Genomic DNA, 12,202 nt, shown 5'->3' with positions numbered 1-12,202 from the left:
GCAAGGCATTGCTTTTTCATGACATAGGCAAGTTGAACAAACTCACAACCTCTGCTTTGCTTTTAAAACCTTTGCTTTTAAAGCAAAACATGTTAACAAATATAAAAGCATGCTGGTAAAAGGTGAGATGCCCCAGTTTGAAGTTCAAATAAGAATCTGGGAAGTCAACTGAGCTCACATAGACTTACAAAGTTACATAGGTTACTGTGTAACTTTGTAAGTACAGTGGGGGAAATAAGTATTTGATCCCTTGCTGATTTTGTAAGTTTGCCCACTGACAAAGACATGAGCAGCCCATAATTGAAGGGTAGGTTATTGGTAACAGTGAGAGATAGCACATCACAAATTAAATCCGGAAAATCACATTGTGGAAAGTATATGAATTTATTTGCATTCTGCAGAGGGAAATAAGTATTTGATCCCCCACCAACCAGTAAGAGATCTGGCCCCTACAGACCAGGTAGATGCTCCAAATCAACTCGTTACCTGCATGACAGACAGCTGTCGGCAATGGTCACCTGTATGAAAGACACCTGTCCACAGACTCAGTGAATCAGTCAGACTCTAACCTCTACAAAATGGCCAAGAGCAAGGAGCTGTCTAAGGATGTCAGGGACAAGATCATACACCTGCACAAGGCTGGAATGGGCTACAAAACCATCAGTAAGATGCTGGGCGAGAAGGAGACAACTGTTGGTGCCATAGTAAGAAAATGGAAGAAGTACAAAATGACTGTCAATCGACAAAGATCTGGGGCTCCACGCAAAATCTCACCTCGTGGGGTATCCTTGATCATGAGGAAGGTTAGAAATCAGCCTACAACTACAAGGGGGGAACTTGTCAATGATCTCAAGGCAGCTGGGACCACTGTCACTACGAAAACCATTGGTAACACATTACGACATAACGGATTGCAATCCTGCAGTGCCCGCAAGGTCCCCCTGCTCCGGAAGGCACATGTGACGGCCCGTCTGAAGTTTGCCAGTGAACACCTGGATGATGCCGAGAGTGATTGGGAGAAGGTGCTGTGGTCAGATGAGACAAAAATTGAGCTCTTTGGCATGAACTCAACTCGCCGTGTTTGGAGGAAGAGAAATGCTGCCTATGACCCAAAGAACACCGTCCCCACTGTCAAGCATGGAGGTGGAAATGTTATGTTTTGGGGGTGTTTCTCTGCTAAGGGCACAGGACTACTTCACCGCATCAATGGGAGAATGGATGGGGCCATGTACCGTACAATTCTGAGTGACAACCTCCTTCCCTCCGCCAGGGCCTTAAAAATGGGTCGTGGCTGGGTCTTCCAGCACGACAATGACCCAAAACATACAGCCAAGGCAACAAAGGAGTGGCTCAGGAAGAAGCACATTAGGGTCATGGAGTGGCCTAGCCAGTCACCAGACCTTAATCCCATTGAAAACTTATGGAGGGAGCTGAAGCTGCGAGTTGCCAAGCGACAGCCCAGAACTCTTAATGATTTAGAGATGATCTGCAAAGAGGAGTGGACCAAAATTCCTCCTGACATGTGTGCAAACCTCATCATCAACTACAGAAGACGTCTGACCGCTGTGCTTGCCAACAAGGGTTTTGCCACCAAGTATTAGGTCTTGTTTGCCAGAGGGATCAAATACTTATTTCCCTCTGCAGAATGCAAATAAATTCATATACTTTCCAAAATGTGATTTTCCGGATTTAATTTGTGATGTGCTATCTCTCACTGTTACCAATAACCTACCCTTCAATTATGGGCTGCTCATGTCTTTGTCAGTGGGCAAACTTACAAAATCAGCAAGGGATCAAATACTTATTTCCCCCACTGTAAGTCTATGTGCTTTGAAAATCAGCACCTCAATGTCAAAAGAAATAGCAGTGGGACTTAGTCCAGAGGCCTGGAGGGAACATGAGGCTATCGGTGAAATGATAGCCATTGATGATCAGCTTGTCTCCATTGTTGAATACATCAGGTTTAAAGAACTAACATCCATTCTGGAACCTGGATACAAAATGCTATTGAGGAAATATATTTCAGAAAAAGTTTAGTGTGTGAACGAGTTAAAGATAATGTGCAAAACACCATTGATAAAGCTAAAAGAATTTCTTTCACCTCATTCATGGATGAATCCTTTGTAAGTGTAACATCCCACTGGATCAGTGATGACTTTCAGCACCAGTTTGCCGTTTTGTATTGTGAGTAATGGGAGTGGCCTAGCATTAGAAGATACACAATGGCTTAAGGAGGTGATTTTTGTTAGCTTAGATCCTCAAGGGGAAGGTACCCTCTGAAGTGCTTAAGGTCTGGCTTCTACATGGGCAAGATCTCAAGCCATGTCCCTAGTTAGATATCTGTAAAGCCACTACTATTACCATTATACATATGCATTGCTGTACACACCTTAGAAATGGTCCCTGCCTGACAGACCTTAAAATTTATTCAAGACAGAAAAACAGGATAAATAAAGGATTAGTGCTTATCAATCTTTTTGTGGCTGTGACACCCAATAGCAGTCTAATAAAACTGTGTGACCTCCTTGAGCTGCAGAATAGTGATGCACCGGTGGAGAACCCATCCAGGTCATGACTCCAAGTGTGGATTCTATGACCCCAATTGGGGATCTGTCCCACAGTTTAGGAAGCTCTGAATTAATGGGTTTAATTTGTTTTGGGAAAGATTTAAAACAGCAAGGGGATTGAACAGGTGAACAAGGGATTAAGTGTCAAGCCTTAAAGGTTGGGGGGTTGAGTTCAGATGGAATAAGGCTAGAGGTGGAGCATGATGTACCAACTGTGGTTGCATTGTCACCCATCACTCAGTCTGCATTCCCTTGTGCTAGCAGGTGAGATCACTATAGCACCAAGTGATTGATGGTTCATGATGTCTCTAGAGGCTGCAAAGTGGTTTTCTCTGCACACCTTTTTCTAAATGTTGTCGACTGGATGTGCTTGCTAGACGAGATGTGCTTTTAGAGCAGAAAGCAGTGGTCTCAGGATATCAACCAGTATAAGATATGCTGTAGTAATTTATGCTAATTTTCTTTCCTTGAATCCTATCGGACCAGTCCAGAAACCTGCCCTGTTTCTGGTTGAAGATACGGTTGACAAGAAGTTGGCCCTCAGTTTTAACTGGGTTTCCTTCCTGAGTGAGGGATTCTGGTTTTTCATCTGAGAGCCTGGATTCCCCCTGAGAGGGTAGAGGGGTGGAAAGTCTGTTTGCTTTGTTACAGAAATACTAAGCTATGTGGTGGATGCATAGCACCATGTATAGGGCAAGGTTCACAACATTGTTCTTGGTCTCCATCTGATGGTTGAAGGCCATAATCCATTGTTCTGGGCTGGTCTGGTAGGATGTAAAGAAAGGAAATAAGCAGGTAAGAACAAATTTTCCTTGATAAGAGAACACAAGATTAGGGCAAAAGAAGAATTTTATTTCTTTTGAAATTATGATAGATGAAAATCTTATTATCTTAAAGATGGATAGACACCTCGTGTTTATTTATATATTTATTTGTTAGGATTTATTAACTGCCTTTATGAAGAGGTTCACCCAAGGTGGTGTACAGCAGGTACAGTTTAACATAAAACTTATAATTTTGTTAACAGCATAACAATAGTAAAATAACCAAGAATAAACATAAATACAATAAATGAGGTAAACTTGAAGACAGTAAATTGAAGCCTAAAATAGAACTATCGTGAAACAGTATAAAAAATACATATTTAGCAGCACTGGAATTCAAATACCAGAGATATAATACAGTGTTAGCATAATACTAATGATACACCTAATAAGCATGCATTACAACATTCAATAATATGGCTTACGATATAGCTGAGGGACCAAGAGCAGATGGGAACAGGATGTGTGGTAGTCTGTTTGGATAATTTGATGGTTAGCTAAATTCAAGACAAAGTTCTTTGTATAGTTAAGCAAGAGATAAGGAACTGATCTAAGTTATAATATGTGTAGTGAGCTAGTCCAGGTTGCAGAATGAGTGTATAGTTGGTCACCCTACGTATTAAAGGTATGGGAGAAGAACCAGGCTTTCACCTGCTTCCTGAAGTAGAGGTAGTCTCGAGTTGTACAAAGCCCCTCTGGGAGCAAATTCCAGAGTGTGGGGGCTACTCCTGAGAAGGCTCGCTGGTGGGTATCACATCGTACAATTTCTTTTGACGAGGTTACAGATAGTGATAATCCTTGAGAGGACCTTAGAGGTCTTAAAGGTATGTAAAGGGCTAACTTATTGTTTTAAGTACTCTGGCCCATTTTGGCTGAAGACCTTGAAAATCAAACATAGAGTTTTAAATTTAGACCAGTGTAGCTTTTACAGGAAGGGTGTGATGTGGTCACGTCACTTGCAGCCTTCTATCAGTTGAGCTGCAGCATTCTGTATTAGTTGGATGCTTTAGTGCAGAAGGTCTCCAAATATTCTCAAGGACCATATCCCAATTGAGTTTTTAGGATATCCACAACGGATATGTATAAGGCATGCTAGCAAACAGTGGAGGCTGAATATGCAAATAGATCTCATTCATATTTAATATAGAAACCTGACTGACCTGTTGCCTTTAAGTACCATGTTTGATGACCTTGGCACTGCCTCTTGCACTAAAGCGAACATTAAGGAAGGGAAAATTCTAGGCAACTCTGTTAATCTAGAAATGTATTTAATAGCTGAGCATTCTTGATTTTTTTCAGTGCTGTATGCCATTTCTTTACAGGTTGCTAATTAAGTTTGTGCATGACAAAAATACTCCCAACTGGCATGGCTACTTTTACACAGCACTGCTATTCATCTGTGCCTGCTTTCAGACGCTGATCCTTCATAAATATTTCCTCATCTGTTTTGTTACTGGTATGAGACTGAAAACAGCCATCATTGGTGCCATCTACCGAAAGGTATGTGCAGGACTTCTACCAGAAGACGATTTAGAATGCAGCTTACATAACATTTCTATGCAATTTATTGTTGTCTCTGATCTTGCTTCCTATGCTAGAAAAAAACCAAGTCTTAGTAGCTATAGACATTTCACAGTTGAATCATTGCTAATATAACATGCTTATAGTATATACAGAGACAGACAAGCTGTGCCATGAGTAAAATGTGAATAGTGATAATCAGATCCCCTTTGACCACTAATATAAAGTGTATTCAGGCAAAATTAAAAATGGAAGAAAGTATTCATGTGTTTGAAAGCATTACATATATTTTTGTTTTCTGATGATTGGCTATGATGGAAAATATTTTTGTTTTATCCCAGTTTGCATGAAAGCTAAACTGATCCATGTGATTATAACTAATTTTCAGAAATAAAGGTTACATAAAAACCACAAAACAAAAATAAGGCAATAACCTTTCTATTGGATTAACTTAATGTATTTCTTGCTGTGTAGGTAGATCCCATGCAAATTTCCTTCATGCAGTAAAGAATACATGCACAGACCGTTATGTTAGTCCAGTAAAATATCATCGCTGTTAAACAAAAACAAACAAAAAAAAAGTTAACCATTTCTTGGCATTCAGGTAGATTAACATGGCAACTGTACTACTTTATCCAACTAAGACAGTAGAATATACTTGCCTCCTGCGGTAAAGAATACATGCACAACACAATATATGGTGGCAGCAAAGTTAGCAAGAGCCTGGAAACAGCCGAATCTGCCAGACATGAGCATGGTAACCCAGAAAGTGGGATATTTGTACCAGATGTCAAAACTAACCGCATTGCAAAGGGGTAAAATGGACTTTTTAATGAAAATGTGGCAACCATATGAACAATATATAAATGGTGGTCAGCCCCGCCAGGAAGGGGGGAGGGAAGGGAGGGGGGGACAGCAGTAGTAGTATTTTGTATTAGAATAGATGATCTAATTTGTTGAGCATTCAGTAGAAATCAAGAATCTGTAATGCTACATGTAACAAGGGAACAAAGTTGGCAATTCTTGTATGTAATTTGAGATTTTTTCCACTTAATAAAAATATTAAAAAAAAAAAAAAAAAAGAATACATGCACAGACTGTTAGAATTGGTTTACATTTGCCATTAGTGAAGGTGCACAGAACAAGCTTTGGGCACCCAGAACATGTGTATAGCCCGGCATATCCTTGTGCAGTTGGCATTTGCAAGCAGAAGCTCATGAGTTTTCTCATATGAGTTTTTTTCCTTGTCTTGTTCACATAGGCTTTGGTAATCACAAACTCTGCACGAAGGACTTCTACTGTTGGGGAAATTGTGAATTTAATGTCTGTGGATGCACAGAGGTTTATGGACTTGATGACTTATATTAATATGGTTTGGTCAGCGCCTCTACAGGTGATACTAGCGCTGTATTTGTTGTGGCAGGTAATGATAATTCAGTGGCATTTGACATGATGGTTTGCTTTTTAATATCGGCTGCAATCGTGCACTTCTGATTGCCAGGACCTATGAAGTCAGACAGTAACAGAGCTCCCAACCACGGAAGACATGAGTGTGTGCAGTCTTCTGTTCACAAAGTGAAGGGGAAGGTATTACAGATTCGTGTATTTGTTCTTTTGTTGTAGAACTTGGGCCCCTCTGTGTTGGCAGGAGTAGCAGTTATGGTTCTCTTAGTGCCAATAAATGGCGTAATTGCAGTGAAAAGCAGAAAATATCAGGTAAGAAGGATTTTGTCGTCTTTGAAAGTGTGAACTCTGAGCTGTATGTATGGGCACAGCTAAGAATGGAGAAATTTAAAGTTAGTAGCAGTAGAGAAGAAAACTGATTAGAATTTAAAAGTAACTTGTGGGCCATTATTTAAGTAAAGAAGTGTGAAGCAAGGGAATGGTTGACAGACTCGTATATGCAAATTCACTGTGCATTCTTGTCTAGATAAGTAACGTATTGAGGACTGAATTTACTTAACCATCTTTACCATTCTGTATGTGTTTATCAGGGATGGGGGGAAAGCTTAGTAAATTAGGTTCTGGGTGTGTTCATACCTTCAAACAAGAGTTGCCAGTTCTACCTTCTTTTCAGGACAGACCTTCTCCCTCCCCCCCCCCCCCCATTCCACATAGCTCCTGTTTTGTTCTAAAACTTGCTTTACTTAGTGCATTTCAGAGAAACCTTATGCATGTTTTAAGCCTCAGTTGATATCCGTTATCATTGCTTTTCATATTTTTTCTTTGTATAAAACCTTCTAGGGTGGAAAGGAACATTCTTTCTGGGTGGGATCAATTTATTTTGATCATTCTGTGGTGAGCGAGATGTGTTTTTACAATGTGTGTAGTGCAGTCTTGAGATGCACAGTGACAGTCCCTTCTCTACAAAGATCATGGTCTAGTTAAGACGGTTCACAAGACAAAACCAAATAAAAGGCATTGTGGAATTGTTTTTTTTACTTTGTTTTTGTAGGTAGCTCAAATGAAGAGCAAAGACAATAGAATCAAGTTGATGAATGAAATCCTTAATGGGATTAAAGTTCTGAAACTTTATGCCTGGGAGCTGGCATTCAAAGAAAAGGTGCTGGGAATCCGACAGCAAGAACTGAAAGTGCTGAAAAAGGCTGCTTATCTTGCAGCCATAGGGACCTTCACTTGGGTCTGTGCACCCTTCCTGGTAAGCACCCGCAAGGCTCACAAAGTTTGCAATGTTTCTGTTTTCTGAAAGCAAGTTGTAAAGGATGGGTGGTACAATTCATTAGTGTCCTTAAACAAAAAAAGTTATTTTTATTTCCTGGTACAATAGGTGATCTTGGGCCACACCTTAAGTCTAAGACACTGATCCTCAAATTTGCCTAGGGGAACCCCAGCCAGTCGGATTTTCAGGATATCCATAATCATGAAGAGATTTGCATTCCAAGGAGCAGTGTATGCAAATCGATCTTGTGCATATTTATTGTTGATATCCTAAAAATCTGAGTGTCTCAGGCTTGGGAACTCCTGGAGGCTTATTTTCAAAGCACTTAGCCTCCCAAAGTTCCATAGAAACATATGGAACTTAGCCTCCCAAAGTGCTTTGAAAATATGCCTCCTGGTCTAGAAGAATTTCTTGATGGGCATTGTGACTCAACAGAACTGCTAGGCCTTCTCTACTTACACAATGGTACTGTATTTGGTTTGTAAAAGCATTATTGCTACAGTTAGTGTGAGGCTTAATTAGAAATAATTATTTATCTGGATACTAAAAGGTAAATTCAGAGCAGTCTGGGAAAGTAAAACATTTGAAGTTTTTAAAATAACCAGACTCTTCAGAACTGACTTTACAGGATGTAACAAATGTGAAATTTTAACTTCACTACTAGAGAATTCTACTACCTCACTGTCACCTTATTTCTGTAGCATGTCCATCTTCTTCCCATCTGATTGACTTGTATTTTTTACGATGTAACAGTAATGTTTTGCTGTAACTTGCTCATTCTGATTAAACCCAAAGAAGCAAGTTACTGGTTAACCTTTATCAAGGCCTTTGCCAGGACTACATTAGGGATACAGGGAGGGGGAACATTCTTCCTCCCTGTAGCCTCTCCTGTGAGAAGGGGAGGAGTCTCTTGGCTGACAACACAGCTGCCGGCAGTCCCCTTTGTGCTGTATGGAAATGGCAGTTTGGAGCTCCATTCTTGTAATTGTTCACTGTAGCTTATTGTCACGAAATGCTTAGCCACCCGCCTAGGGTTATCCCGCAGCCACTTGGAGGGTCTATCCCCAGCACAATTCAGGTCTGCTTGCACCTGCTGCTTGTGCTCTACACTAGTACCCTCCTCCCACTGAGTTGGTCACAACCGCCTCTGGACGAGTCTCCCGCTCTCAAATTATCCCCAGTGACTTCTAGGTTACTGGGGCCACACTCCCAGTGGTCCCACAGTTCCCAGAAAGCACTCACAGACCCAACACATAAACCACCAGGATTCTTTATTAGTCCAGACAGGCATTAAACTGAAATTGTTTTACTGTCTTAAAAATTGAACAATGAGCAAAAAATGTGCAATCAGCAAACAGTAAAAGGTAACTGAAATATGGATCAATTATAATACTAACTAAACATTTGTTTACTTTCTAAAAGGTACCTGGGAAGATCAGGATATGTAGCTGCTTGGAAGTTATCAAATGTGACTGTTTACAGGGCCTTAGCAAAGAGATCTGTCTCTCTTTTCTTCCTGGCTAAGACTGGGGGAAAAGCCAGTAAATTCCAAATGAAAATGAGCTCCTGGGCTAATTGAAGCCCAGTCAACAAGTTTTAAAAGTATATTGCTCACGGTACTGTAGATTACTTCTTCACTGAGCGACACTAAGAGGGTTTTTTAATAAAGGTTAGCTCGAGTTATCTGCAGCAGGACCCATAAGAATAAAATGGGCCCTGCTGCAGATAACTCGAGCTAATCTTTAGTAAAAGATTCTCTAAAAGAGGAGGACATTCACTTTTCTATAACAGCTTTAACATAAAACATGCACCACCTGCTGGCCACTAGAAGAAATACACGTCAGGAATTAATATAGGCAGTTTTACTGCTTAAAACATACTGTCCTATCACATTTACCTACTCTGGGCCTGTGAGATTGATGTATCAGTTGCATCTTTCTCCTTTGGAGTTTGTGATTCAGGATCTTGGAATCCATGCAAATTAAAAAAAAAAATTTTATTGCTGATGTCCAGCTGGTAACAGGTCATGATACATCTTGCTTTCCAAATTACTTTCCAAAAACTGAATCAGATTTTTAAATGGCTTGATGACCATAAATTATTCTTCAACCTCTCAAAATATGAGACATTATGGTTTGCGGGTTCATCTAGTCCTGCTTTTATTCCTATCAGAATTATCCTATATTATACAATAAGAAATGTGATCACCTCTGTAGGTGTAATATGGGATTCTAATCTTTCATTTTCTTCCTATATTTCAAAGATAATGAAGAATATTTTTTCTATTTGTGGAAAATTAGATCTTTAAAACATGTTTGGAATTTTAATGCAACCAAGGTATTCTATTGTTGCATTCATTTAGTAATCAGAATTGGCTATTGTAATTTGTTATTGGTGGGTTGTCCACTATATCAGTTTGGCTTCAATTAAACCTTTTGATCACATTACACCTCTATTTTAGGTGCAACATTGGCTTCCTATTTTGACTTGTTTCAAATTTAAAATCGTAATTCTGTCATACCAGGCATATTTTACAGGGATTCCAGCATACCTACACACTTTACTTCTACTTTACCAGCCGTACTGGACAATGTGTTCTGTGGAGGCTTACCTACCAGTAGCTCTGTCGCATAAAAAAACTTTGGATTCTTCATGCCACACTGCTTTTTGCTGTTTGACTCTTAAACTGTTTGGAATGGTTTACATTTAGAACTTGGAAAGGAGGTATCTTATAAGAAATTGAAAATAGCCCTCAAGACATGGCTTTTTAAACAGGCATATCCTAGAGGTTAAAGATAATGGGTAACTTTTTTTTTTTTTTTTAATGAGAGACAAAACGTGTTGAAGACAATTCATGTTTTCTTTTTGTGTTAAGTGACAGTTTGAGGATTATGTTTTCTGTACTTTTTCTCTTCCTTTTGTGTTTTCCTATATACTGTTCTTTTTACTAACCCCTGAGCTATGTTACTCTGTTTTTGGATAATGATTTCTATTGTAAACTGCCTTGATATTTGTTATTGAAAAGTGGTATAACACATTTTTCAAAATCAAGAAAAGAATTTCACAGGGAGGAGAAGAGCTTCTTTATTTTGAATTTAATAAATTGAGTATAAATCTGTGTTTCATGTGATGACTTAAGTCGGATGTTAAGTTATGCTGTGCTGATGATGAAAGAAGAACCCTACCGACAGACAGAGCTGGTATTGTTTTAATTAGGTACTTGAATCTCTGAGGCTGCAGTTTTGTATAAGAGTTTTAACACCTAACTGTTTTATACGTAGGTTTACATATTTCCAACATCCAGTGGTATATCCATTCAAGGTGCGTGTTTTACGTGCACCCTCTGTCAGACGGTTTATCTGCATTCTTCCTCCTGTCCTCTGTAGCGGAGGGCAGAAGGGAGAATGCAGGTAAACTGTTGACATGCAATTCCCCCTTGTGCGCCCCTCCCTCTCTCTCCTCTCTCCCCTCCCCCTCTCTCTCCTCTCTCTCCTCCCCCTCTCCCCCTCTCTCCTCCTCCCTCCTCCCCATCCCTCTCCTCCCTCCTCTCTCTCCCTCTCCCCCCCATAGAAATTATGACCTTTTATCCTCCACTTCCCATGATAGTGTTCTTAGAACAAAGGATAATGCCTTGAATTAGAGATTTTATTTTTCCTCCAAAAGACAATTATATGTGTATTTTGGAGGATGAGCGCTACGTTTTTATCAAGGCGTTACCCACCCCTCCACTTCCCTGCAGGCTAACTGGGAGGGAGGGAGGTCTACCAGTTTTTGGGCTTTATCTTTAACAGTTTTCTAATCTGTTGCACTCGCAACTTTGTGACTGAGGTTTATTTATTACAAGGAATTTTTAGAGTGCATTTAGGCAGTTTATACTCTTTAAAAAGTACATGTAATAATAATACTCAAAAGCTCACAGGTACAACATATAAATATACCAAGAGTTTTCTTTGCAGCTGAGATGATGTGACCTACCAAGCACTCCCCCATTCTGCTTGCTTATAGGAAGGGAAGGACAGGGGAAGGTAGTCAAGGAGAAAGAGAGCCCTGGGCTTTCTCTTCTGTATTTTAGGAAGCATTGAGAAGTTTGTTTCAATAAAATTGATGCAGATTCTCTGGTTTATGTCATTAGGGGAAGGCAAAAGTCTGCCATCTTTCTGATGTGGATTAGTCATGGCTACATTAGGATAAAGCATCTAATGTTCCATTGAAAGGTGTTGGAGGGAAGGAATGTGAGAGTGGAAAGAACACTCCTAATGGACCTAGTGTTTGTTTTATTGAGTATGGCTGACATAAGTCAGATGAGTTTGAAACAGGACTCTGGTTAGGAATTTCTTTAGGGAATGCCTTTCTAAATGGAGACTGGTATGTTAAAAAAAAATTGTTTATTGCATAAATATCCTGAGAAAAAATATGCATCTGATTCTTTCCCCCCAAGTTATATTCTACAAATATCCAAGAGGTAATCCTTGTTTTTGTGTTCTAGAAGTGTCAAACTGCTTTAACATAACTCTGCTTCCTATTTTATCCAGAGATTAACTGGCCAGTTGGAAATGCTGGCAAGACTTTCATACCACTGCCACCCTAACTCCAGAAACAAACAAAAAAAG

General features: G+C 39.8%; 1 protein-coding gene across 1 annotated transcript in view; it reads left to right on the top strand.

Annotated features, from left to right (window-relative positions):
• Nucleotides 1–12,202, top strand: part of LOC115475638 (multidrug resistance-associated protein 1-like) — a 181,862-nt gene that overhangs the window by 82,183 nt on the left and 87,477 nt on the right. The window contains exons 9-12 of the mRNA XM_030211527.1: nt 4,714–4,891; nt 6,174–6,335; nt 6,536–6,628; nt 7,368–7,571. Coding sequence (XP_030067387.1) covers nt 4,714–4,891; nt 6,174–6,335; nt 6,536–6,628; nt 7,368–7,571 — 637 coding nt within the window. The remainder of the gene's footprint in view (nt 1–4,713; nt 4,892–6,173; nt 6,336–6,535; nt 6,629–7,367; nt 7,572–12,202) is intronic.

This window comes from Microcaecilia unicolor, chromosome 8, assembly GCF_901765095.1.
Source record: "Microcaecilia unicolor chromosome 8, aMicUni1.1, whole genome shotgun sequence".
In the NCBI taxonomy this organism is placed as follows: Eukaryota; Metazoa; Chordata; class Amphibia; order Gymnophiona; family Siphonopidae; genus Microcaecilia; species Microcaecilia unicolor.
The sequence above is the reverse complement of the archived record's forward strand: the minus strand, read 5'-3'. Positions and strand labels throughout refer to the sequence as shown.